The 26,810-nt window shown below is 29.9% G+C and overlaps 3 protein-coding genes across 4 annotated transcripts in view; 2 read left to right on the forward strand and 1 right to left on the reverse strand.

Moving 5' to 3' along the window:
* Window positions 1–3,279, forward strand: part of LOC106685007 (probable glutamate receptor) — a gene marked incomplete in the record, with an annotated part of 13,897 nt that extends 10,618 nt beyond the window's left edge. For both annotated transcript variants that reach the window (XM_067051620.1, XM_067051621.1), the window contains 2 exon segments: window positions 1,500–1,759; window positions 2,582–3,279. In XM_067051620.1, coding sequence (XP_066907721.1) covers window positions 1,500–1,759; window positions 2,582–2,876 — 555 coding nt within the window.
* A 1,891-nt stretch (window positions 3,280–5,170) lies between these two features.
* LOC106685008 (succinate dehydrogenase assembly factor 2, mitochondrial) lies at window positions 5,171–9,171 on the reverse strand. Its single transcript, XM_014427459.3, has 3 exons — window positions 9,090–9,171; window positions 8,704–8,825; window positions 5,171–5,818 (listed from the first exon to the last, which is right to left on the reverse strand). The coding sequence occupies exons 1-3, from the start codon at window positions 9,138–9,140 to the stop codon at window positions 5,527–5,529; spliced, it is 465 nt and encodes a 154-aa protein (XP_014282945.1). The 5' UTR covers window positions 9,141–9,171; the 3' UTR covers window positions 5,171–5,526.
* Window positions 9,172–11,188: 2,017 nt separating this feature from the next.
* On the forward strand, window positions 11,189–25,011 carry mim (missing-in-metastasis). The gene is made up of 13 exons (XM_014427461.3): window positions 11,189–11,411; window positions 11,972–12,033; window positions 12,107–12,180; window positions 13,126–13,210; window positions 15,663–15,754; window positions 19,668–19,903; window positions 20,002–20,109; window positions 20,229–20,411; window positions 20,861–20,954; window positions 21,467–21,730; window positions 23,407–23,543; window positions 23,708–23,819; window positions 24,171–25,011. Exons 1-13 carry the CDS (start codon window positions 11,340–11,342, stop codon window positions 24,875–24,877), a joined length of 2,226 nt encoding a protein of 741 aa, XP_014282947.1. The 5' UTR covers window positions 11,189–11,339; the 3' UTR covers window positions 24,878–25,011.
* Window positions 25,012–26,810: the final 1,799 nt, after the last annotated feature.

A 26,810-nucleotide genomic window follows, 5' to 3' on the forward strand; every position in this document is an offset into this window, starting at 1 on the left:
AACGCTCAAAATAAAGGAAATTTAACTTACTATAAAGTAGTATATGACACTTAACTTCGTAGGGGTAGTAGTTTTTATGATATTCACATATGAATATGAATTTGGCAAATGAAAATTGAAATATTCTAAAATAAATTGATTTATAGTTGTTCGGACAAATTTTCATTGGCCAAATTCATATTCATATGTGAATATCATAAAAACTACTACTCCTACAAAGATAAACATAATTAACTATTTTGTAGTAAATTTAACTAGCTTTGATTTGAGCGCTGACAGACATCTGTACGTCCAATGGTTTCTGAAAAGAAGTTTTTCATAAATCAAACTTATTGTCCGAACAACTATAAATCAATTTATTTCAGCAAATATCATGAAAGCTACTATTCCTACGAAGTTAAAGTTGATAAACCTCTTTATAGTCCATTAAACTAGTTTTAATTTGAGTGCTAATAGACATCTGTACGTCAAATGGTTTTTGAGATATAAATTTTTCAAAATAAATCCACTAACTACTGATTTCTCAGTACGTCCCATTCAACATTTTTATAAAATGTTGCTTTTTAAAAAGCTATATCTCGAAAACTATTAAATTAACGTAAATAACTCTATAAGGGCTCATATTTTAGCAAATTTACTCTTCTTTAAATGACGTTCTCTTAGGTTTTCTTGTGTTGTTCCAACTTTTTAAGATATAGAGCTCCGAATGAAAACTTAGTTTTTTTTATCGCTTTGAAACAGCCGCCATTTTTTATTCCTCCTACCTATACTTCGCAGACTCATCAATTTTGACTATTAATTATACATAGTTTTCATTAAAGTAATAAAAAATTGGGGTGAGATAACTGCCTTTTTTTTTTCTCTTGGGCTCTTGTACTAGGAGGTTTGTACGAATGCTCGGTAAACAAAGATCGGACCATCTACATATCAGTGTTATTCAGAGAGGCAAGCATGGCGGATGTACAAGTGGTTTCAGCCATTGCACTGGGATTATATTATTTTATTAAAAAAAAAAAAGAAGAAAATGAAAGGAGATTAAATTAAATTAAATATAGAACTTATTATAACAAGTAACAACAAACACCCTTAAACTCCTAACAGCTCTCAGTTGCAACTAAACTAAGAACAATAATGGAGATGCAACACGAGCGCTCTCACGAACACCCTTTGATCTGTGTCCAAGAAACCGACTCTCGACGGATCGGAAACGAGCTTAGGCCAACTCGTTCCAGCCAAGCCCAAGCCACGCATCCACATGCTTGCGCTCGCCACGGCTTCGCCAACATGTAAATCCCGCCTTTAGGACTAGTGTTCTAACTGAACGAAGTTATTGCGACCGGATGATGCCAATATTTGCTTTGAGTTACCAAGCGACTACCACCGGTCGTGTTACCCTTGTCCAGTTTTCACAAGCGATTTTAGCAGAATCTATTTTTTAAAACCATAACTACTTAATTGTTTTTTTCAGTTTCAGTTTAAAAATATTTGTCTACTTTCAGCTCTTCCTTCATCCTCTTGTAGTGCAGAAATTGAATGAAGCTCATGAAAAACGTTATGAAATTCCAATAGGAATAAAAAAGGTACAACAGGACAAAATGTTCTCACTCATAGGAGACGAAAAAACTTTGCGTGAAGCAGTTGAACGTTCTTTTACAGATGCTGAAAAATGTAACGGAAGAGAAATTCGAGCAGGTTCCAAAATTCAGATTGCGACACCAATTAAAAAATATAGCCACTATAAGGAAATGATCATATTTGGGTGAGTTTTACGAAACTTTTTAATAATAATAAATATATCTGAAAGTGATAATTCATTTCTATTATAAATATGTTTATAGGAGGCTTTCAGTTAAATTTAAAAAAACCTAGAATGGTGCATTTATAACACAACCCTCACTTACCACCTTCTTAGGGTAGATATAAATTCATGGTCAATTAGAGCTATTGAATGTTATATGATTGCAATACTTCAACATACTATATATTTAAAAGATAAGTAAGTTAAACTAAAAACTAACTATTGTCACTACACAAATATTTATGTTAAGTAATATTACACATGGACCGATTCCAGAATCTGGATTCCTTCCAATCATTATAAAGTGGGTACCTCATCCTTCATCGATTTGGTGGTAATAAACCTGTTGACTGACCATATCACCTTCTAATCTAATGTAATGTTAGACCAAAAAACTGATATTCCCTAACAAGTACTCAAACTGAGACTATTCATGAGTTGTAGGGGTACAGGTTGATTTTAAGTAAGATGGTTAATGAAAACTCAAGAATATTAAATTCAGAAGATAAGTTTACTACTTAAAACACTATTGATATTGTGGGGGAAGGGGAGGGGAAAGTGAGGGGGTAGGTAAGTCAATTAACTTTTTTTTTTAGCCAAAAGTGTATCTACTCACCATAAAGCAATTAATAAAATACCAATAGGGTACATGAAAACTACACAGTAACACCAACACTTTATATAATTATGATTAAAAAATATATATATATATTATTTCATCTAAAAATATGAATCTTTAAACTAACACTTTTCTACTCATTACTAATTATTCTATGTTCGCAGACAAGTAATACTCATGGAGAGGGGAATAGTACACCGTGAAAAGAAACATTGGTACACAGATGCCCCAAAATGTCTGGTTGACACCTCATTTATTCCAGTCAGCATAGAATCAACATTCATTGGATTAGGCATTTTTCTGATCGGAATATTATCTTCAATAATTATTTTTATAGAAGAAATAATTATTAAAAAAGAATGTATAAAGAATGCGAAACCAAAAAGCAAAGTAAAGAAAGACAAATTTAACTTACCATTGAATTGTGAGCACACTAGTAGTCAGCATCAAAATGTTTAATGTTGTTTTCATGATATAAACAATTTTACTTTTAAAATTAATTTTTAAAGTGTATTCTGAGGCCTGGGCAAACTTATTTAGTGCACTGATATTTATTACTTTGAATCACTTTATAACTGTGAAAGTAGAAATAAAAACACAATGTTACAATTTCATTTATTTCCTTAATTCCAATCATAGTTATAATTTGAATTTTTTTTTTATTTTAAAGTTTATAATTATTAAATGTGCCAGATTTATCAAAAATGTTTGAAGTTAGTGAAAGATTGCTCATACTTAAGTTATGATATAAAGATTCAGTTAACAGCGGTGGCTATTAAACATTCTTATTATTTATTCTAACACATATATGTTTTTTATTTTCTAGAATTTCTTATAAAGTTATTTAGAGGTTAGAATTATAACAGAGATCATAAAAATATATGTTGTAATACTAGTGGCTTGTTTCATTATGCATGCATGTAGATGTTTTTATATTACATTCTATTCATTGTTTCATTGCCTGTTCTTATGATGTGTATCATATCATCCTTTATCTTGAAGATATAACAATCAGTTCACCAGATTAAGTTTAAGTTTTATTATTAGTATTATCTTTATAAAGCAATATTCTACTAATGATAGTAAGCATGTTTTCTCCATCTTCTTCAGAGCCAAAGTAAACCTTGCATTCTATTATTTGTTATTGTGAAGTTAATGACATGTTAAATCAATTTTATAGTAAGGATATAATAGTAAAATAGAGCCATAACAATAGCTGTTGTGTTTGCAATGAAAACCTCTAATTAGTGACTATCCCACAACCACAGTTTTAACAAAGGATCATAAAAAATATATGGTCGGTATAAGGATAGAATTAAATCATCATCATGAAACAGCAAGATGGTGTTGCTGTTAAGAGGGGAAAATGAGGTTAAAGAGAAATAACCTATCTAGCTTCTTAAATGGATCAACAAATGATACTGGCTACCTAAATGGTGATTAGGTGACCTCTGATTGAGTTATAAACTATCAGGGACATTTTAGCAATTTGAGCTAATATGAAAATGTATAGGATTTTCTTATTTTTATAGATAATATTTTAAATCTTTATTTTTTAAACATTTGTTTCACATTACATTACTTTAAAACTTAAACAATAAATGGAATAGATCCAACCTAAATTTCACTTAAAGTGTAAAAAGAAAAGCACCTAAGAAAGAAATTAAGAAACAAGGATCAGAAATGATCCTAATTTATTTATTATGGTTGGAAAATAAAGCTGGACTGTAAGTGTTATCTCCCCATAATTTTTTATGCATATTCCAAATTTGACATAGCTTTAATGTGAGCAATGCAGTAGTACCAATCAATTTTTAAACTATGCATCTATATTTTGTTATTTTATATCTCATTTCTAAACAAAATTTCAATTATTATAACATAATATTACATTAAAACAAATCTATAAAAATTATATGTTATACCTTTAGTAGTACATGAAAATGTTCCAAGATTAGATTTTTTCTATTTGTAAGTAATGTACAAAATCAATTAAGGAATCCAAGTATGATAAAACTTTATATAGAGTCTTAAAAAATAATAATGAAATGTTCTGGAGATCCAGAACTGGCTAATCACCGATTTTATTGAGAATGATAATAGTAATACGCTGCTATCAATGTATTTTAATAATATAAAGCAATCAGTATCAGAGGAAAACAGTTTGACAACTCTAGCCACTGTAAACTAATTCAGCTTTCAGATTCATTATGTCTATTATTGATGGTTTTGTTAAAAATATATTTATCACAACTGTTAACTGTCAACCTCATCTCATGTTATCTGATTATATCTCTAACAAGTAGAAATAAACAGCAGTGATGAATGTAAAAATATCATAAAGTCCTAAACATTGAATTTGGTACCAATAGTTTATCGACATATTTAGAGCTTCCTGTAGACTCCTGCCACCTGCTTCAACTTGTTCAAAAAGTAAAGAAACCAGAAAAGGGGTCCTAGTTTACAAAGGAATAAATAGTTATAAAAGGCCAAGTAATCTAGGCAACATATCTTGAAAAAGCAACAGTTAGATTGGTGAGTTTCAATTTTGGTGTGATCCTGTTCACCATAATTATTTTATAGTTCTACTGAACTCCTAACATAAAATAAGACATTGGGGAGCAATCATCAACTTCCTTATGTTTAGATAGGAAGTTGATGATTGCTCAATTATCACATAATGGAAAACTTATTGGTCGTCTTTTCTTACTTTAGTAGAATCTCGTACAAAGAAAAATAAGAAGGGAGTAAAATGTTGCTAACATATTTTTTATAAATATATATTTTAAATAATGATTTAACAGCCCAGAATTGTATATACTATTTTATTTACTCTTGTTTGTATTCTTTAACAATTTTGTGGGATGTAAACTACTATAAAATAATCTGCTTTCATTATGCTATAAAACAAAACATTTAAGTAAAAATAATATTCATAATATAATATGATATACATATATATTCCATTCAGCTATTATACATCAAGATAGTAACCAGGCTTTATTAATTTTTATTTTTAAGCAATAACCAAAGTAACAGAAATTCAATCAATACTGATATCTTTAGACAATTAATGTAAATACCAATCTTATAATTTATAAAGCAGTACTTATTTCTTGAAATCGTGAATAGGGAGGTCAGGCTGTCTTAAGCGTCGTTCTTTCTTTTTATTTTCCACATGTTGAATAAGAAGCTGCATAACCTCATTATCATATTCTGGTGGTATAGGTTGTGCTCCAACAAGCCAATAATAAATATCCCAATCACTATAAGAACTATTAATTAATTTATCATACTGGGTAACAAGTTTATCATTCATTTCTAGTAGATATTTGTCAACAAATGTGCTGAGCAACAGATCATTTTCCAACATTCCACGCTTACGAGATTGGTAAAACAGTCTGAAAATAAGAAATTTAATGAATATAGGTAGCATATTTATGGAATAGTTTATCTGATTAAGTTAAGATTTGAATAAATATGTTTAGTTATAGGGTAAAGAGGTTTCATATGATAGAGCATAATGAGCATAATGATACAAACAAAAAATTGATATACTTTATTGGGTTGAGGAACAAACTAATCTAATTGGATCCATAAAGTATTTGTCAAAGTACATACACAAAGCTAAGGTCCCATTCCAAAGTGAAAGTTTTCTGTTGTGGTTGCATTGTTACCACAGTAAGACAATGTGGCAGTTCTGTGAACATGCTGATAGTGAAACCTAACCTAAACCTGATGACCATCGGAAAAATAGTGAATGTGGAACAGCTAACTCTATACTTCAAGAACACCTGAAAAAAGGAATCTAAAAACTTATGATATCATTGATTGCAAACAAACTTTTACTACTGTTAAGAGTTGAAAGAATAAATTTCAAGATAAAAAACTAATGGAAATAAAACTATATACAAGAACAATGCTTTTGCACACAATTATGATACAATAGAAAAACTGGGACAATTCAAAGTCAAAGACATGTATACAGGGCATATATACTAGTACCACTAAAAATGATAGAAGATCTCAGTGGCGCAACAGTTACTAACAACTATCATGCAAAACTTGATAGAGTGACAGTACTGCAAATACCATTCCATTGGCTGCTACAATTGGAAACTGTCACTGAGGAAAAAGGCCTGAAGTCATGTGATAAATAACAGCATAATCCTAAACAAATAAATATCCAAGAAGTTAATAGAATCAGGCATCTTAAATGTGGTGGAACTAATTAATTTTATTTTATTTCTTATACACAACACAAACGAATTAGATGAAGTATATTCAAGAATAATTGATATAAATCTTATGTTTCGTACACACTTGCATACAAAATTGAGCAATTTATAAACCTAAACAGTCTTGAGTTTCCCATTCAAATGTATACCAATAATGATCCTAAAGCTTTTCTTTAGACATGAATGGCATGGTGAAATAATATAAACCACCAATATAAATTTAAAAGATTGAACATTTTTTTAAATTTTCAAATAACTAAATGGCTTTTTATTTACCACTTCCTATGCGACAAAAAAATACAAACTTTTTAATTGCTTTTGAAACCTACTATCACCTCTTTAAATATTGCCCAGGATTTATGTGACATGCCCAAAACAACCACACCACACTTTAAGGCAAATCAGGAGCAATCAACCTCCACTTCATGTCAACAATATTCAAGTTAATTAAATGTAGAAAGTTTTCTAGAGTTTCCACCTCTTTAGTCCAACAGGAGGCTGAGAAAAAAAATTCACAATAGGAAATGTGATATATATATATATATATAAAACAAAAATTTGTTGCTATGTTCATAAGTCTCCTTACGATAGATTTAGTTAAATCAAACCATAAATTTTAATTTTAAACAAAAATAAAACTTTTATCTGTCAAATGTTTCACTATTCAAGAAAAGCAGTGAGATGAACATTTATGTAGCTCTTGAAGTGTACTACCACCTCTGAAAATTTACAGGAAACTCTTACACGATTATTGTTTGAAACATCACTTTTAATTACCAAACAATAAGTAAATAGTACATATGATTAAAATGCAATTTAATCATGAATAAATTTTGAACGAATACAAATATTATACAAAAATATCCTAAACTAAAGGGGTATTTTCCTTTCAAATGAATTATCAAGTTATAATACCTTTGAATCTGGCTTCAATCATGGTAATTCTATCTAGACAATGCCGGGAAATAAGTTGAGTTAAAACTGTGAAACCAACAAAGTTCGAACCATATATGGCTAATCTTGCCAAGCATAACCAAACATATGCTTTCCATTCATTTATATAAACAAATAAAATTGTCAAAATAAAATATATCATTTAAGGATCCCAAAAAGAGGCTGTTGTAGCCAAGCTTGGTGAGGCTCCAACTTAGCATTCACACATCTGCAGAAGTGCTGATTCGAATCCGGTCAAGGGTGGTTGACTTTTATTTTGAGGCTTACCCACTCTGACTAGAAAAGGTTGGTAACCTGTCTTAAGTTAGAGAACATAACAATGTTAAACTAAATAAACATTTTTAGGGATTGATGATCAAAAAATTGTTGTTCCCCCGCTCAAAGTCTAAGCTAATGGCATGAATTTGTCTTTTGGTTTTCTATATACAATTGCTCAATTGATTTGAGACATTGTATAGATATTAAAATTGCACGAATTTGCATATAAGGGTATGCTAAGCCTGAAATAGACATTAAGACAGGAATCATTTGTGTAATATAATGTTCAGAAACAAAATATATTCTCTTAATACTAAGAAGATAATAATCATAAATATAACATAAATAAAAATACCTTCAGTATGTTTAATATTTCTGACAATTATAAAATTACAGAACATTGACATAAAAAATTTCAACATTTCATTTGACTGTACAGAACTAAAATAAACATGACAACAAATTAGAATATGGGAAAAAGTAAATAGGAAAGGTAATACTACACATAAAATGTTATATTCACTTTATACAACAATCTTCAACACAAACTAAAGTATCAGTTACCCCACTGTTCATATAAACCATTAGGCACAGTGCAATAAAGTAACATTATACTAACTATAAAACACAAAAAAAGCATTGAAAAATCATTTACAAGACAGATAATTAGAGTTCATAGTCAAACAAAAAAGCTTTACTACCCAATAAGAGAGACCAATAATCAATATTAGAACTATTGTTAATGTTAGGAATGTGTCAGTCAAAATTCTACATTACAAATAATTAAAATATATACATGTAGGAAATTTAATACTAAGATGAAGCATCAACCATACCTTGCTCTTCTTTCGCCATCAGTTTCACCAGGTTTAGGTAAATATGATGGAACAAAAATTCCCGCTGATGCTCTAGTATCACTTGATGAATTGTTTCTTACTGGTAAAGCAATTCGATTTCCCTGCATATACAAATTTTCAGTTACTAAATTTACTTAAAATCGTATAAATGCAGCATCAATGGATAAAGATATAATTTAAATATTTTAATATAATATAGTAACATATTTATTTAGCCAAATAAATATTTCATCATCTGAAGCCACAAGTTCAGATTCTATAATTAGATTCAAAGAATGAAATAAAACATTTTCTAAAAAAAAAATCACTAAAAATGGTCGAATCACGTCCAATAAAAAGATGGCAGGACTTTAACATGTACTTACATACTTATAAAGGCTTTGAGTTTTCAAATGCCTTATTATCACAGAAAACATTTTTAAAATTAGAAGAAAGGTTACAAATACGATCCATGGAAGATAGAAGTAGATTTTTGAGGTTAATAAGTTGAATAACTTATTTTTTTAAGAAAATAACTTTATAGTTTTGATAAATTTTCGTCATTCTTTAATATGTGTAAGATATACATAGTTTGATGAATGAAGTTTTGTTTATTTTAGATTGCTCATTTATTTTAATTTTTGGCGGAGAAATGATTGTCTGTAAAACTGATTCAAGATACGTTTAGTTCACCTAACACTGTCAATACTGTTGAAAGTGGAATAAATAGGATATAGGTCAATGTTGCTACAATATAGTCCTCGAACAATCAATATATTGATGGATTTTTGTATTAAATCGGTAATATTAACCGCATAGGAGCCGCTTGAAGGATAGAAAACACCCAGATGAGTATAAACTTGTTTAGATGTGTGCCAACGCATCCCTTTTCCGACGTCTAGCTGTATTTTAATTTTTAATCTAAAGGTACTCATTGACAATCACTCCACTCCGCGCTAAATTGAACATAAAATAATCATTAGTGTAAAATCCTGCGTGGAACTTTGAAGTGATGCGCATCTGCTGGAATTCTAACGGTTCCAACATTGTTTTTTTTTTTTTTACTATTAACCATATTAAAAAATATTAATATTAATTAAAATGATATAAACATTTTTAGTTGTTAAATTCTTGAAATGTTTACTTATTTTAAATTCTAGCGGCAATATTTATATCCTATTAATCATCAAGGGATAAATAGAAATATCATTATTCTATAAATATAAAATACGCGATTATGTGAACAAATATAAAGATTTCTAAATAAGACACTAGCCAGACCCGTCTTAATCTATAGCCCAGTATGTTGGACGCTAACAAGAAAACAGGAAGCCAATCCTTTCCAATTTGAACGGCATATTTTATGTTTGTCTCTTTACATATAAATGGTGTATTGTGGAACAAAACCAACAAATGATTACTGGAACTGTACAAAAACACTGGTAATGAAAAAAGGTTGAAAAGTTCCAGCGGGGATGGCCACATTGTAAGGATGACACCAGACCAGTGACTTCTATAAGGTCATTAGGTAATTCTGACTGTTTATTCTTTTAAATTATTTCGTTCACTCATATTGAACAATCAATGTCGCCGTTGGAGCAAAAAAACTTGGTTAAAATAAAAAAAACAATTTTTTTATTGAGTAATTTACATGACATAGAACCAAAGTTAAAAAGGTTTTGTACTCTTGGACACGGCCTGAAAATTATAAATGACCAGAGACTGGTTTCCAACAACTCGAATTTTCGTATTTCTTTCTTTTTTTTTTCCATTTCATTATAATAGAAGTCTCTTATACTCTATAAGTATAAATATCATATAGCATATAATTCTCTATTATATAGTTTTAGTATTTTTAATTAACAAAAAGAGCAGACAAATTTTAAAAAAATCATAAATCGCCAATAATATTACTAGTTTGTTCTAATTCAGATTTATGCGATCTTAAATTTACATGCCCGACGTCAGATTAATACCACGCTTTAATTATTTCATGATTTCTGGAAGTATTTACATTCATAATAAGAAAATTTAATTCAAACATCATTAAAGATTTTAATAATCAAATTTCCAATAAATACCTGAAAGTATCTTTACGGAATAGTACCCAGAAGAAGAACTTTAGAATCACTTAACAGTAACGCATTATTTTTTTAAATACTTTGATAATGCAGCTATTAAGTGAATAAAACTTTGAAACATAGTGGTTTTAAATAGAATATTTACTAAAAGTCGAAAGGGGTAGTTGAATGTGGTTAATTTTTTTTTCTATCTCATTTCCATTGATTTATCTTTATTACTACCTCTTTGGTAAAGGGAATAAACCTTAATCGATTGTTAAACCGATTTAAGACCAAAACGAGCTGCTGACATTGTTATCAGTAGCTTGTAAATCCCTAGGTATCGATTTTCTGTATATTTGTTTGAAAAAAGTGATTACTGAAGAGGTTTGTGGGTTTCTGTGTTTACCTTATGTTGCGTTTCTTTTCTTGCTAAAAACGAGTGTAATTTGCGAATCTTAGCTCTTTATTGTACTAATAAAGGACGAAAAATGTGATATGGTTTCATCTTAAATCAAATTTTTTTAATTTTTCACTCTAAAGGTGCTTACACACTAATTTATAAATTCACTTATTATGGAGGGGCCTGCAGATAGAGAATATAGTGCATTAGGAGGGTTATTCCAGCAAATTGTTTCTGATATGAAGGTATGTTAATTTTTTAAAATGTATTTCTTTACATAAAAAAAGTTTGATCTTATTATAATCTTTGGTTTAATAAGTTTATACCAAATCAAATTTAGATCAATGTTTGGTCTCCTAAAATTACTGTTATGTTTTTAAAAATAATATATATAATTTTTTCCTTGATTATTTCCTGTTTCACTTTATTATATAATATAGCAAGTATTATTTATTATTTTGACATGAAGGTTGCATATATTATAATTTTTTTTACTAGCTTTATGTTCTTATTTCATTAGATTTTTAGTTTAGGCAAAAATAAGAGTTTTATCCCTTGTTTTTTTTCTTTTCAATGTATTTATTATCTTGTTTTTAAAATTCAATATAAAAACAAATATATATTTTAGTCCTACTCAAAAACTTGGTTGTTAAAGTGTTAAAATACTAAAAATCAACCAGTTTAACTTTATGGCTAAGATTAGTTCTAAAAATTTGTAATTGTAAGATATCTATATTATTCACTTCTATGATATATTTATTAAAATGTTTATATCATTGAGGAAAAAAATGCTTTTTGTTTTTAGAATGGAATCCCTTTGTGGGAAGAGTTGGTTATCAAAGCTACCAAACTTCACTCTTGTTTAAGGTAAGGTTTTCGTGATTTTATTGAATGTTTAAATTAACTTTATATTGTCTACAATCTATTTAATTATTTTTAGGGCTACAATTAGTGCCATATCATCTTATCTTGATGCTTTCCAAAAAATAGCTGATCTTGCTACAAACACAAGAGGTAATTTTAATTTTTATAATTTTGCTATTTTATGTTGCTATATGGTGGGAAGAAAACTATTGTATTTGTTTTCAATTCTGCCTACTTTATGTTGGAATATTTTTACATTATTATTTATTACATTTATGTTATTCCGCACCTGGACCATCTTCCTATTATAAAAATAGGTATAGTTAGAAATATTTTCATAAATAATATGATATAACTCTTAAATTGTTTAATATTCTCTTATTTATTTTTTATTTTATGTATGATTACATATTTCCTACTTTATCTATTATTGTTAGAAATTGATTTACACTTCTCTGTGTCTTTACTCTCTTGACCATATCCTCCAACCTACTTCTGGACTTAATCTATGATCCGCTATATCTTAACTATTGTAATTTTTATATAAAAGACTCTTCATGTCCTAGTTAGTGATTTAAACCTCACTTACTTAGTTAATATAAACTGATGTTATGTTTGTAATTAGTTATAAAGCTTAGGACAACAACTCAAAGCATCTAGTGATCAAAATCATATTGTTCATTAAGAATATATTAGATTGACATGTAATCTACTTTTCCTATTTAAATTTGATCAGATGTTCTAACTTTATTGAGCTTAACATAATTTTATTTGTATTGTTATTGTTATCCTTATTTGGTTGTACAATATATATATATATATACTCTATATTTGCTAGACTAGTTCCCCCTACCAAATACCAATACACACACACTTATATACGTTTGTATATATATCATATTAAAGTATATTTAATTTACTAGCATCTAAAATGCAATGAGAATTTAATAATATTATTATTGAATATAATCCCGAGTATGGGTTTACTCGATGAAAAAATAATCAACATAAAAAAATGCTATCTTATTTTTGTAGCGTGTTTCGGCTTTGGGGGTACATATAATGAAAATTAATTGATCATTGAATTCATTCTAGGCGCAACCAAAGAAATTGGAACTGCTCTTACGAGAATATGTTTAAGGCATAAAGCAGTAGAAGCTAGAATGAAGACATTTACTAGGTAAATATTTCAGTGTTATAATGTTATATATATTTTTACTTAAATATAACAAAGTTACTAATGATGTAATAGGTTTGTACTAAAGAATTAAGATTACTATTTTTTATTTATCCCTTTTTAATCTAGCCTAATGACCCATATAGTACACAAAAACTCCAGCACTAAATTAAATCAACTCTTGCTGTTGTGGTTTCATGATTATTTTGCTTTATCAATTGCTTGTATAAACATTTTTCATTTTAAATATATGTATACATATGTATAATGAACCAACATCTTGCTAAATCAGATATCTCGGTATTACGAGAATATAATAGGTGACCACCTGATAGGGTTTAGAAGAGGAAAGAGCATGCTGGACCAGATCTTCATCCTGAAGCACGATGGGAAATAGATGAGGATGTTCATGCCTTATTTGTTGATTTCAAAGATGGCTATGATTCTGTTGACAGAAACTGTCTTTGGAAGATCATGACTGAGATAGGAATGCCTCGGAAGTTGATAAGACTGACAAAAGCGTGTAGAATGATCATTAATGCAGATTCCTGATACAAGGAGAAGTATCTGAAGCCTTTGAAGTCAGAACAGGCCTGAAACAAGGAGATGGACTCTGGACCTAGCTCTAGAAAAAGTAATTAGAAAAACATCATGTGAATATGGTGGGTTGCACATCGGAATGAAACATGAAGTCCTGGAGTACGGGGATGACATTGAGGCCTTAGGAAGTGACCAAGATGACATGAAAAGACTTGCTAAGACTCTATTAAGAGAAGCAGAGGAAATCGGCTTGCAAGTAAATTGGACAGCAAATCGTTTCTGAAAGTAGATAGTTTCAAATACCTCGGCTGCACAATAACATCAATAAACGATCAACGGTCTGAGATAGACCAGCGTATAACTAGTGTTAACAGAGCATTCTCTTTGTAAAAATTATTGAAATCCTAAAAAATCTCTAAAAATCTGAAACTAAGAGTGTACATTATCATGATAAAGCCAGCTCTCATATATGGCTGCGAGACTGGTACCCTAGAAAGCAGAATCGAGAGATTTGAACGGAAAGTCCTCCGCACAATTACAAGAGCGATCTGGGATCAGAGCCTTAATAAATGGAGGAGAAGAACTAACAGTTAACTGCTTGCTGAGACTGGCCAATCAATATTTCAGAATATGAAGGTAAAGAGGTTAAGGTGAGTGGGACATGTGGCTCGCAGAAATCCATCAGGACGCTTCTACACAATAATGAATGCCAGTGTTCTAAAAAAATATTATTGATTCCATTAAATGATTTTATATTCAATAAAAATTATAAAACCCTTATGAGGCTTCAAGTAAAGAATGCCAACAATTTGTTTTAGGAAAAAGGAAATCATATTCATTTTTAGCATCATCCTGAAATCTTTAAATATCGTTTTTATAAGAAATTAAAAATTTATGATTTAACAGTTTTTTGGATTTATTTGGAAGATTTTTTTTCTCCCAATGTCTTTAGTTCATATAGTTGAAATTGAATGTTGATTAAATTCTCTGCAAATTAAATAAAAAATTTGTGTACCAAACATTCTAAATGATAATTGTAATTATAGTTAATTGCCTACACAAATTCTTATTGGACCAATATTAGTAATGAAAGATGAAACAGTTCTTTGGAAACATGTTACTAAAGTGTATAGGGACATCAGATATTTTATTTACCGATTTTAATTAGATATTATTACAATATTTTTTTATCATATATTATTACCATATAGTTTAAGTGTATATTTTTATTTACCGCTATAGTCTAAATAGATTTAATGAGGAATATATTCAATCATTAATCCAGTATGTAAATATAAATAATGTGTGTTTAATTTTAACTAAATATATTTGGTTTAGTAATGGTAATTAAAAAGTAAATTTAAGACAGTGGAAACAATACAGAGACAATCCTATAATGTCACAAGAGATTCTTAGGAACCACCTTTCTCCCTGTACAACTGAGTTGCTTTTTGAACAATAGTTTTTTGTAGCCCTAACATTTGGGGTACATAAGGCTTCTCCCATCTTCTTCCTACCACCAATATTGACGACTAATTTGGTTGCTAAACCATTCTGACATAGCACAGAATATCATAGAATTACAGAAGACAATCAAAGTGGAAATGACTTTCCTGAAAGTAAAGTACTCTCACAAATGACGAAGATAAATTGGTGAAAAATCATTATCATACCAGGAAGGGGGAGGGGCAATGAATGCTAACCATAAAGGATTTAAGTATAAACAGGGTATTGGATTGTTGATATGAAAGGCTTCAATATATTTACTTATTTTATTTTTAAATAATTTTTATGATAACAATTTTTTTAAATTATTATTTTATGACTGACCTATTTTTTATTTTCTATGTTTATTACCATTAAATATATTGTTTTTCTGTGAATTTGTTACTATTTTATAGCTTTTTGTTAACAGTGCTATTATGGATTGCCTAGTTATACCTTTGCAAGAAAAACTTGAGGATTGGAAGAAAACATTAGTAAGCCTTGATAAAGAACATGCTAAAGGTTGGTTTTATTTGTAAAAAAATGATTTAGTTCTTAGTTAGGTGTCCTATTGTGTGTATGTATATATATGTATATGTATTGTGTATATATATATATTTCTAAGTGTGGTATGTAAATAAGTACTATGAATAAACATTGTAATATTACATAAACCTTTGTAGAAAGTAAATAAAGTTAGTGTTGATCAAGCTATCTTCGTTTCTGTTTCTCTCTCTCTCTCTCTCTCTCTCTCTCTCTCTCTCTCTCTCTCTCTCTCTCTCTCTCTCTCTTTTTTTTCTTAAAAAAGTAAGAGGTAACCAGATTTACTACCTGATAGAGGCGATAATTGGTGCAGGACTGGTAGATCCTCTGGATGCCTTTGAATTAAGAGCATCATTGGTGGGAAGAGTGAAACGAAACATGTTAAATGACATTCAGAGAGACGAGATGAATTTGTGGAATAAGAACACTAGAAGACTGAAGAAAGTATACGGTGGAGAATGCTGGACACCAGAAGAGGATATTTATCATCTGTTCATAGAAGTGAGGAAATGTGGACTTACTCAACTATTCAAAAAGGGTCAGTTGTTTTCCTTTACTGTTGAACATATATACAGCTTCCAAAGATGCAAGGAAGCCCTTACTACTGGTCCTAGCATTCTCAAACTTCCAGACCAAATTTATACTCATAACTGATGCTAGTGAAAGGGTACTTGGGGCAGTATTGTCAAAGCAATCAGATAAGGAGATCAACCAGTAGACTTCGCTAGTGGAAAACTGTTGGATGCTGTCTCGCTATAGTGTGTTTGAATGGGAACATTAAACCATTGTTTGGGCAGTAGACCATTTCCGTCAGTATGTGTTTGGTAGGCGGTTTCCTTTCATACTGATCATAAGCCACTATTATGTACAGTGGGTTAAAGGAGTCTTTCTCTAGGATTGGGCGTTGGATAGAAAAACTGCACACATATAATTTTCAAATTGTCCATCAGAAAGGCTCACAGAATGTTATCACAGACTTGTTGTCTCAGGCAATGAACGTAAACCCACTATGAAGCTGACTCTTCGGAGGATGTTGTTGGAGATGATGTGGAAGGTATGGTAAACACCAACAAAGTCTCCGTGGATATCTGCCATATGCATCTCAATGAGATAGCTACAATGGTTAACCAACACACAGCAGGTTATCTGGAAAAGGAGAATGGAAGGTATGTCACAAACAGAGCATGCAAAGTTTGAAAGACATAATATTGTTACTGTATGGACCGTCCCCTCAGTGCCAGTGGCTGATGCCCACATATTTAATGATATTACTAAAAGAGGCAAAACATATCTCCTATATGTGGGGAATAAGACTGTCCTAGACTGTATTAAACACTTGTGGGATACGGAAAGGTTAGGTGCTGAAAGAAATATCAGTTTGTGTTTCAAAATCGTGTAAACGGTTTAAAAGCCAGAGTGTTTAGAGGAGTTGGTTAGAACTTACCAGGAAGGAAAAACTAACCATCGTTGGGTACTAGAAATTCTTGCTGCATTGAGTCGTAGGTATTATTGGGATCACGTGTGCTGGTCGATTAAGGAGGTCCTGGGTGAATGTATGGTATGTCATCACGTAAAGTACATCAGACATCCCATTAATGTCTATCCGGAAGTCTCACATACCCTTTGGTGTACCATGTTGCTCATCTTCAACAAAAGGGCCGATGCTGTCATATGGATGTTGTATTACATTGTACCACAAACTATTACATCTGATGAACGATGGGACTTTTGAAATCTTGCATCATCACAGATTGCTCAGGATTGAACATTTAAACTCTCTGAGGAATCCACAGGGACGTGGGGCCCATCAAATGTCTCCACAGTACATTAGGGGAACATCTTCAGCTGTTCTGTTTGCATAGGGGGCTCTGTGTTCCTATGGCAATGCTGAGGGCATTGTTGGCATATAATAACAATCAATTCGACCACTGGTTTTACACTGATGGAAGTTGTGTTGGATCATCTGATTCAAAATCGCGGTGATTTCCTTACAACTGTATACACACACCTACAAAATACCTTATTCATTAACGTAGGCAATTAGGTGATATTTCATAGTGGGTTTAATCCAAACTCCTCAAGGAGAAACTTTCTAGAGCAAATTGCATTTGCTTAGCAGTACCAGATGATTCCTTTAAAGTTTTATTCAACCACCGTTAAGTTGTGCAAGAGAGATCAGCTATATGATGGGCCATTCAAAGTGGTAGCGCTCAGAGAATGCAAGATGGTTTAAGAGATAAAGGTACTCAGAGAGGTGTGACCTTCTCATCCCTCTGAATCCTGGCAGTCAAATTAGCTCTGCTATTTTGTGAGTAATGGGTTATGTTGTTTTTGAGATATTTTTTTAGTGTTCTTTATTTCTGTTCTAAATCTATAGCGGTCATGTAATTATAAGTAAGCATTGTAATCTTAATTATTTTGTATGCATGCATATCAGAAGTTACAATTTGTTTTTTGTACTGTTTTGTTAACTTTTGGGAAGAATTCTTCATTTTATTTTATCAGATGTATATGTATTCTTTTTTTTTTATTCTATTATTATTTGATGTTATTTTGGTGAACTTTGATGGGGGTGATGAGTGAGGTATATAAATAAGCACTATAAATAAACATTGTAATACGAATACCCCTGTAGAATCTAAATAAAGTCAGTATCAATCAAGCAGCCATTGTGTTCACTTCGTTCTCTTGTTTTTTTTTTATTTTTTGCTTTGTCAAGTATTTTAACATGGTCAGGAAAAGTTGGGGATTAGTAAAAGATTTAGCAAAAGCCAGAATAGTTGTATTTAGTTCTAAACTTCAATATCTTGCATCAATTTTCATAAACTGTTGGATAACTAATTTGGGTGGTCAAAAGAATGAAAGAGATGTCTTGTAATAAAGTTCAGCTGAACAGAAATTGATATGTACTGCATTGTCCTTTCAGTGAGATGATGTTAGAGACTATTTTTAACAGTAAATCTTTTTCATATTTCGATGTTATAACTTTTATCATTAATTTATTGATTTTTAATTTAATATTCATTATATATGTACAATTAATATTTTTTCACCAGTTTCAGTTCACCTGAGTTCAAAGATAGATGAATATTTTTTTCTCCAAAGTGCACTGACCAATGTATACTTTCCTTCTTGCTGACTTCCACCAATAGGTTTGTTTGCCTAAACTTGTCTTTGTTACATTTACAATGAGACTATTTTTGCAGTCTTTCATTGCAGGTCAAGCTAGGCATTCCTACTCACTCCAAAAGTTCTCCCAATCATATCAACGTTGTTTGCAAAGCTTAGGATTGTGGCTGACCTGTTAAAAATTATCCTTACCACTTAGATTTTGGATCTCTGCATTGCACCCTCTAGGCTGAAGTTAAGAAGGTTTCAGTGGGATCATTAACTCCAGTATTCTCTCGTAGTTCCTTTCTAGAAATACTGCAATAGGCAGCTTTGAAATCCAGTCATTAATAGTGGATGCCGATCCCGAATTCTCTTATCCTTTCCAATAATATTCTGAGAGAGAGCATGTCATCGGTGGTAGATCTCTTGCATGAATCATGTTTGATAGCAACATAATTCCTTCTGATCAAAGAGTAGAAATCTCTTTAACAGGATCCTTGAAAAGATCTTGTCGGCAGTCAAAAGCAGTGAAACCTCACAATAGACCATTCTAGGACGCCTCCTGTTTATATATATGGCATATGACTGTCACATACTGGGGGGGATTATTTGTGTGGTTCAGTTTTTAGTTTTGGAGGCACTGTCAAGTAAAAAAATTAAAATATAATTTTACATTAAGGTATATTGTTCTTTACATGACTAGTAATAATCACATTTGTTATGTTTGTTCTTGCATGTTTTTAGTTTTAAACTACAGTTTATGTTTTTTTTCTTTGTTTAGATTACAAAAGGGCTAGAACAGAACTGAAAAAGAGGTCTACTGACACATTAAGGCTCCAAAAAAAGGCTAAGAAAAGTAGTAAGGGGGATTTACAGAGACAGGTTGAATGTTCCTTGAAAGATGTATACGAAAGAAAACAAATTTTGGAAGAAATTGAAAAAAAAGCTGTCCGATCAGCTTTAGTTGAAGAAAGGAGTAGGTTCTGTCTTCTTGTGGCATTTCTGAAACCAGTTGTTGTAAGGTTTTTCCCCCTTTAAATTATACATTATACAATTGAATTTTATTTGGTCTTTCATGTATGTTTATGAATCAACAACTGTTATATTTATTTTAGAATGAAGAGGTGGCAATGCTTTCAGAGTTGAGCCATTTACAAGAAGTTCTTGAACAGCTTGAAAAACACACAACTGATCCACATATTCTCCCTGTGGCAAGTGAACAGGTTACTATAAATTTTTATATCATTCTCATTAGCTTTTGTATCATTTGAAAGTGATTTTTTTGGCATTTTTCTTATTATATTTCAAATACTTTGTTTTATATTGTTTAACTTTGTTTCAGGTAATTGATGACTTAAAAAACTCTGAAGGTTGGACTTTCAAGACACCTCCTAGCAGCCCTGGTTCACTTGGTTCTAGAAAATCAAGCATGTGTAGCATTTCCTCTTTGAACAGTTCCTCTAGTGGAAGCTCAAAGTCTCATCCTTCTCCTAGTCATCATCATTGGCATCGTTCATTGTCCCAGGTTTTTTTGTTTTTTTATTGTTATGTATTTCTTCCTGATTGTGATTTTTGATTTTGCCTACCTTTTGTAAAGATTTATTTTGTGTTGCTCTCTTTGATCATGTATAAATCACGGACGAGCAGAATATGGTTGTAAAGTAATTTTTTTTTCTAATTTCAACACTCATAACAAATGAAGTACTCATGTACCAAGGATTAATTATTAACAAAAATAAATGAAAATAATAATAATAAAAATAAATTGAAAAGCAAGGGTACTATGTTGAAAAATGATGTACTTGTAAGTTTTATATTCGATTATAATAAAGTTTTATACCTATATTGCGGACTATATATAGTTGACTTATCCTAGTATATATCTATTTTTTTTCTTTGCACTGTTTCTCATTTATATTAGTAGTAATATATTTTATATATTACTGTTGTTAATGGGATGACTTTTATTTGTAGGTTTCAAGTTCTTTGGACCAAAACAGTTGTATTTATGTCAATAAACTGAGCATAAGTACAAATAATATTGCTTTGGAACAAAGTAACATGTCAGGTAATACATATTTATTTAAAATTAGTTTGTATTTGTATTATACATTCATATATGTATACTTTGGTTCTTTAATGCAAATATATATATATTTTTTTTTTTGTTTGGTTCATAATTATTGTTTATTTTTCCATATTGACAATGAATTATGCAATCAAATTTTTTCAAAAAGATTTTAAATTAAGACGATAATTTGTTCTCAATAAGAATTGTGAAGTATATGAAGTTAGTATTTGAATCCTCAGTGAACCTGTTTTTCTAAGGCTATTTTCTTTGATATTGTACTGCCTGAATTTTAAAGCTTTTATATCATGGAAATTTGGTGGGATAATGATAAAACATGATTTTATTTAAGTTTGTTTCTGTTGTAGACTATTCTCAAAATGATTTATTAGACTATCTTCTTGCTTTTATTTAAAAACAGCAGAACAAAATTCTTTCCAATATTTAGTAATGTTGAATGATATTTTTGTTTAGAGTAATTTTATTATTTGTAATTACTTTTTAAATTTTAGTTTATGATGCTACAACAGAACCTACAGGTGTGCCCCTTAATGTTCATGCAACATATAAATCAGAAATTTCTCTTTCACGACCCTGTAGTCCTATGACTAATGAAGCAAGTGGGAGAAGTACTCCTGTATCATCGGTACAACCATCGACAATAGTAACACGTCCGCCTATTCCAAATAGGTGTTCTTCATTGGAAAGACCTATTGGGCCTTCAATCAAAGAGAAATCTCTTCATTTGAATAAACATTCATCTGTTATCTCAACTGGTTGGTGGTTATAATATTTTTACCTATTAATGTTTTCATCTGTTTTTATAATTGTTTATTGATTCAAATTTGACCAATGTTTTTTTATAAATAGATTAGTCAGTATTTCTGAGTTGCCGCTCTGAAATTGTTAATTTTAGTTATGATTTTACCCCTTAAAATAACTTCCTCAATAAGGAGAGATTATTGAGCTGGAGGTAAAAGTGATCTGTAAAAGTAGTAGTCCTATTTTTGTGAAAATGAGTTTCTTTTTTATTTACCATTGCCTTAACTAAATCTATGCTTCCTAACAATATTGTGATGTTTATGAATTGATGATTTCACAATTTACTTAGTATTATACTATAACTAGACAATTGACTAATAAATTCATTTTCATAACATATTTTTAACAATTTGCTTAGTATTAGACTATAACTAGACAATTGACTAATAAATTCATTTTCGTAACATTATCATTTTATCACTTAGATCTAGAACTGGAAAATATGTTTTCTAATGATAATATTAGTGTAAATAAATAAATGACTAGTCAAAAATTTTGTAGATTACTGTTTTAAAGTTCTTCGAAAAATCATACCAAATAGGTGAGCGAATCATTATATTAATGCTCTGTTTTTTTGGGGGGTATTAACCAAACCAATTTTTTAAAAAATAGTTGGTTCTTCCTTTCCATTTTCTAATAGATGATTATATAATTTTTCCAAAGGAGTAATTAATGGACCAAAAGTCATATACTTATTTATTTCCCAAATTATTAGGTACGGATATATTTTATTTCATTTCCAAAATCCATTATAGCTCATAATTTTTTAATATCCATCCCCTTTTCAATTGACCAGTACAGATCTCTTAATGTGAGATGGATGGCTTTTCAATAATAACTACAGTTTTTATTAGTGCTCTTTTTTTAAGCTAAAATTAAGATCAATTTATATTTTTAAGTATAAATAATTTTTACCCTGAAAATCATGGGTTATTTTCCTGATAATATTTAGTCAACACTATTACAGTTTTCCAACAGCCAAAATTTACTTCTTGTTCTACTAAATTGTTTTTTTATTTAGTAGTATATAATATACACTAGAATAAATATTCCTGCCAAAAATTAAACATACTGAAACCTTTATTATATGATCAATTAAAGATAAGTTAAATTAGTTATCAAACAAGGATCTAACATCATAAATTTGGTTTATGAAAATATATGGTTTTTTTCATAAATTTATCAATTGTTTTTGTTAAAAATACTTGTTTTTGCACCATCGATATTAATATTATTTCTGGACCGAATTTATGATATTAAGCATTTATTCAATGTATAGCTTAATGTTCTTTATAATAGCTTTAATAAATTAAAGTTTTTATTTGGTTTGTTGCTGCTTTATCTTTTTTACTTATGGTGTTAGGATTTACTATCAACTCCTTCATAAAATTCCTCAGTGATAGTTTAGGAAGATGAAAATCAATGGTACATAGGTCTCTGTAGTAATAGTGGTGTTTGGGTTCTGTGATTCAAGTATTATTTAGTACCTAATTTTTAAATGTTTTTCTTGGATATTAACAAGTTTTAAAGTCAATATGTATTCTTGTCTTTTTTTTTTAAAATTTTATGATGATATGTGTTATTGATTGATTTGATATATCAACATAGATCATTACTTTCTTTCATATAGGTGGTGAGGCTATGCTTCCTATGTATGTCAACATGTCAGAACTTGCCAATTTAGCTGCTACAAAAGCACAAGAAATGCATTTTCCTCCTCCTCCTTCTGCTGATATAAAGGATAGTAACAGATGCATGCAAGAAAAGGTATAGTTCTTAAAAGTGCATATGCATATATTATAAAGTATTCTCATCTTCCAATAAAGATTAAGAAAGTGCATTTCTTAAATTTACTCAAATTTTATGAAAATAGCTTATTGTTAACTAAAAATTAAATAAATGTTAACATTTTTTGATTTTTTTTTTTTCAGGCAGGGTCTGTTGAAAAAGATTGTAGTACATCAGAGAGTTCATTGGAATCGTCTAGTGGTTATGGCAGTCAGACAATTCAGTCTGGTCAGGAAGAAATATCCCGTGGTGAAGGTATAATTTAGTTGATTTAAATGTTTCTTAACTTTTTTTTTTTCAATATTTTACTTTTAAAAGTCTTTCAATCAAAACTATAGCATTATTTAAAATGTCTTTAATGGTAAATCAGGGAGTTCATATTTAATTATGCAGTAATTTTTCCATTTTCCTTCTAAAATGACTTCTTCTATAATCTTTTAACATTGTGTTAAGATCTTGAGGATATTTATATATTCCTCCTTTTTTACTAATTTTCGAGAATAATTCAACTGGCATTACAATTTGTTTTTCTTTAATGTTTGCTGATAAATATAATAATACTTCTAATGTCACATGTATTGTGCTAAAAAAAAAAATGTTTTACAGGGATTCCTTCTGGGATTTTGAGGAATTCCTTACTAAGGCATGGATCTATACATCTGAAAAAACCTCCACCTCCTATACGTCGAACATCGTCTATATCCGTATCAGTTCGAACTAGTCAGTTTAACTTATCGAATTTCTCACGTGGGAGCAGTGGTAGCTTAGAAAATTTGCCTCCTCCACCAGCTTATTTATTGGAAAGTTCACATGATTCAAACAGGTATCACAACTCATATGATATATCCAAGAGGAACTCAGATGTGCAAAAGACAAATCTTTATGCAAGTGAGTATCAACGTAAGTTGCTAAAAACTTCAGTGAAAGACCCAAAAGTTCCAAGTACATATGAAACTCTTCATGGAAGTTCAGTTAATGTTGCAGAAACAGTTAGAGCACTGACAGAATTGAATCATACTCCTGCCAGCCCTGTGTCTGTTAGACGATCTCACAGTGTAAGATCTCAGTCTGCTGATAGGAAAGTTGAACCTAGTCTTATCGCTGCTATTAGTGCCAAGTTAGCACCCTCCAGGAAAAGTCAACAAGATTCTTCTTGTAACAAAGCCATTCGAATCAGGCAGTGGATAGCTGGTCGAACTTTACCTGACCCCAAAGTATGCCATGACTCTTTAATGGATCAGATAAAAAAAGGAACTGTGTTACGTAAAACTAGAACTGTGAACGATCGTTCTGCTCCAAGGTTATTTTACTAAGTTATGAACTAGTTTTTTTTATGTATCTTTGGTTTACTGTTAGTATTAATTTTAATAATGAAGCATTTTGTGTATGTTTCAGATAAATAAACTGTTGGATAGGGGTATATTAAAAATATTGACTTATGTCCTGTAATCTAAGGCTGTTAAAAGGGGTTTCATAGGTTGACTACTTTTACATTATTGTATGCACTTTTTATGATACTATGGAACTATTTGATTTCCTAATTATATGATATGTTTTCATATATATGGTTTAAAGTTATACATTATTATTTATTGAATGTTTAGCATGGAAGGGAGTTCGCAATGCTACTTAAACTATTTATGTTTTTTGGAACAAGACTCGCATGAAATATAGTCTTTTAAGTTAGTTATTTTATTTTTTTAAGAAATTTATTTTTATGTTTTCTACTTAATTTTAAATAATTTAATGCAATTTAATGTAATGATTTGTGATTGGGATGGTTTCAAATCATTATGTTTGCATTTACACTCCTAATTCTTTAGTTCCTACAACATAAATTATTATTAAAAGTAATTTTGTACTGTTAGAAATTTTCTTTATTGTTTTTACTATTACTTCAACAATTCTTCCTGTTATTAGTTAATGAAGATCATTCCTTAATAAATTAATTTTTTTTTGTTATTTAAATATAGTGGAGGTTTTGTATTATTTGTTATATACCACACTTAAACATGAAAAAAACATGTAAAAAATAAAAATTTTTACGAAAAGCCATTATTAGGCTACTACCTTTAAGTACTGATAGAATAAGTCAATTTCTTATAATGTCTTCTGATTAAGATTGAATAAATTAAACTAATCTTTTCATTCCTTTTTGTTAACAACTTAAAGCCTTCTGATTATATCTCGCACTTTATTACTCTATATTTAGTGTACTTATTCTGGGATAAATTAAGAATATATTCAATTATGAATTATAGAACTGGACTTAATAAGATAGATAAATGAAAGTGTAATAATATAGAATTTGAAGAAAGCTAAATAGTGTGAAAGAAAGAAAGCTAAATAGTGAAGTGTAAAATATAAGAACCTAATGTCATCATAGTTAAATCAGTAATATTTGGATGGATAACTTGTAGTAAGGAAAACTGAAATATTTTTTTGAAAATTTACTAAAATATTTCTTTTATTCCAATAATTTTCAGAGGCTAAATATAATAATAAAATGAGGTATTTTTCTCTTACAATTATTAGATAATTGGGGCATGCCCTGATACAGTGACAGACCTCATGAGGGGCTGATGACTGCTCAGGTTACATTGTTGTAAAATTGATCTAACTATTATAATTCAGTCTTAACAACTTGTTGGCTCACAATACTGGAGCCTGGACCAAAATAGGGTACCCACTTAAGGAGGTTTGGATGTGGAATATGAAACATTATTCCATTGTTAATAAAAAGATTCTTATCTGCCATTTCAGTCACTGTGGTCTGCTGGGGATTACAGTTTCCATCATATAATAAATTAAAAAAATGTTGATTTATCGTTATTGTGAAATATTTTGGTTTTCATAAAATTATATCTCTGGAACTATTGAACTGAAAGAGCTCAATTAAGTTTCAGGTTTAAGCAAATTTACTCTACTTTATAAAAGGTGTCAATATATTTTTTTAATAAAGAAAGCTATATAGTGTAGATAGCTTTAAAGATATTGAGCACTGAATGAAAAATGAGAAAATTTTAGCTTTATGTCGAATAAAATGAATTTTTGGTGGAGTGCACATTCAATGGTTCCAACACCTACTTGTCACTGATATTTACTGTACCTTTTGTATATTCTAGGTAAAAACTGGATAATTTTGATTAGGAAATAACGTGCATTTTTTGTCATAATAATTGATTTTTTTTTTATATTATTCCATTGGTCACCATTTTGAATTCAGTGGCAGATAGGGCTCTTCTT

This window comes from Halyomorpha halys, unplaced genomic scaffold (genome assembly GCF_000696795.3).
Source record: "Halyomorpha halys isolate HHAL.00 unplaced genomic scaffold, Hhal_1.1 Scaffold647.1, whole genome shotgun sequence".
NCBI classification, from domain to species: domain Eukaryota; kingdom Metazoa; phylum Arthropoda; class Insecta; order Hemiptera; family Pentatomidae; genus Halyomorpha; species Halyomorpha halys.

Coding starts and splice junctions, on each gene's coding strand:
- LOC106685008 (XM_014427459.3), bottom strand. CDS start 9,140: ATGTTTTCTGTGATAATAAGGCATTTGAAAACTCAAAGCCTTTATAAG. Junction 8,826..9,089: donor CTCAAAGCCTTTATAAGTAT/GTAAGTACATGT, acceptor TTGTATATGCAG/GGAAATCGAATTGCTTTACC. Junction 5,819..8,703: donor GATGGCGAAAGAAGAGCAAG/GTATGGTTGATG, acceptor TCTTATTTTCAG/ACTGTTTTACCAATCTCGTA.
- mim (XM_014427461.3), top strand. CDS start 11,340: ATGGAGGGGCCTGCAGATAGAGAATATAGTGCATTAGGAGGGTTATTC. Junction 20,955..21,466: donor GGAACAAAGTAACATGTCAG/GTAATACATATT, acceptor TTTAAATTTTAG/TTTATGATGCTACAACAGAA. Junction 23,544..23,707: donor ACAGATGCATGCAAGAAAAG/GTATAGTTCTTA, acceptor TTTTTTTTTCAG/GCAGGGTCTGTTGAAAAAGA.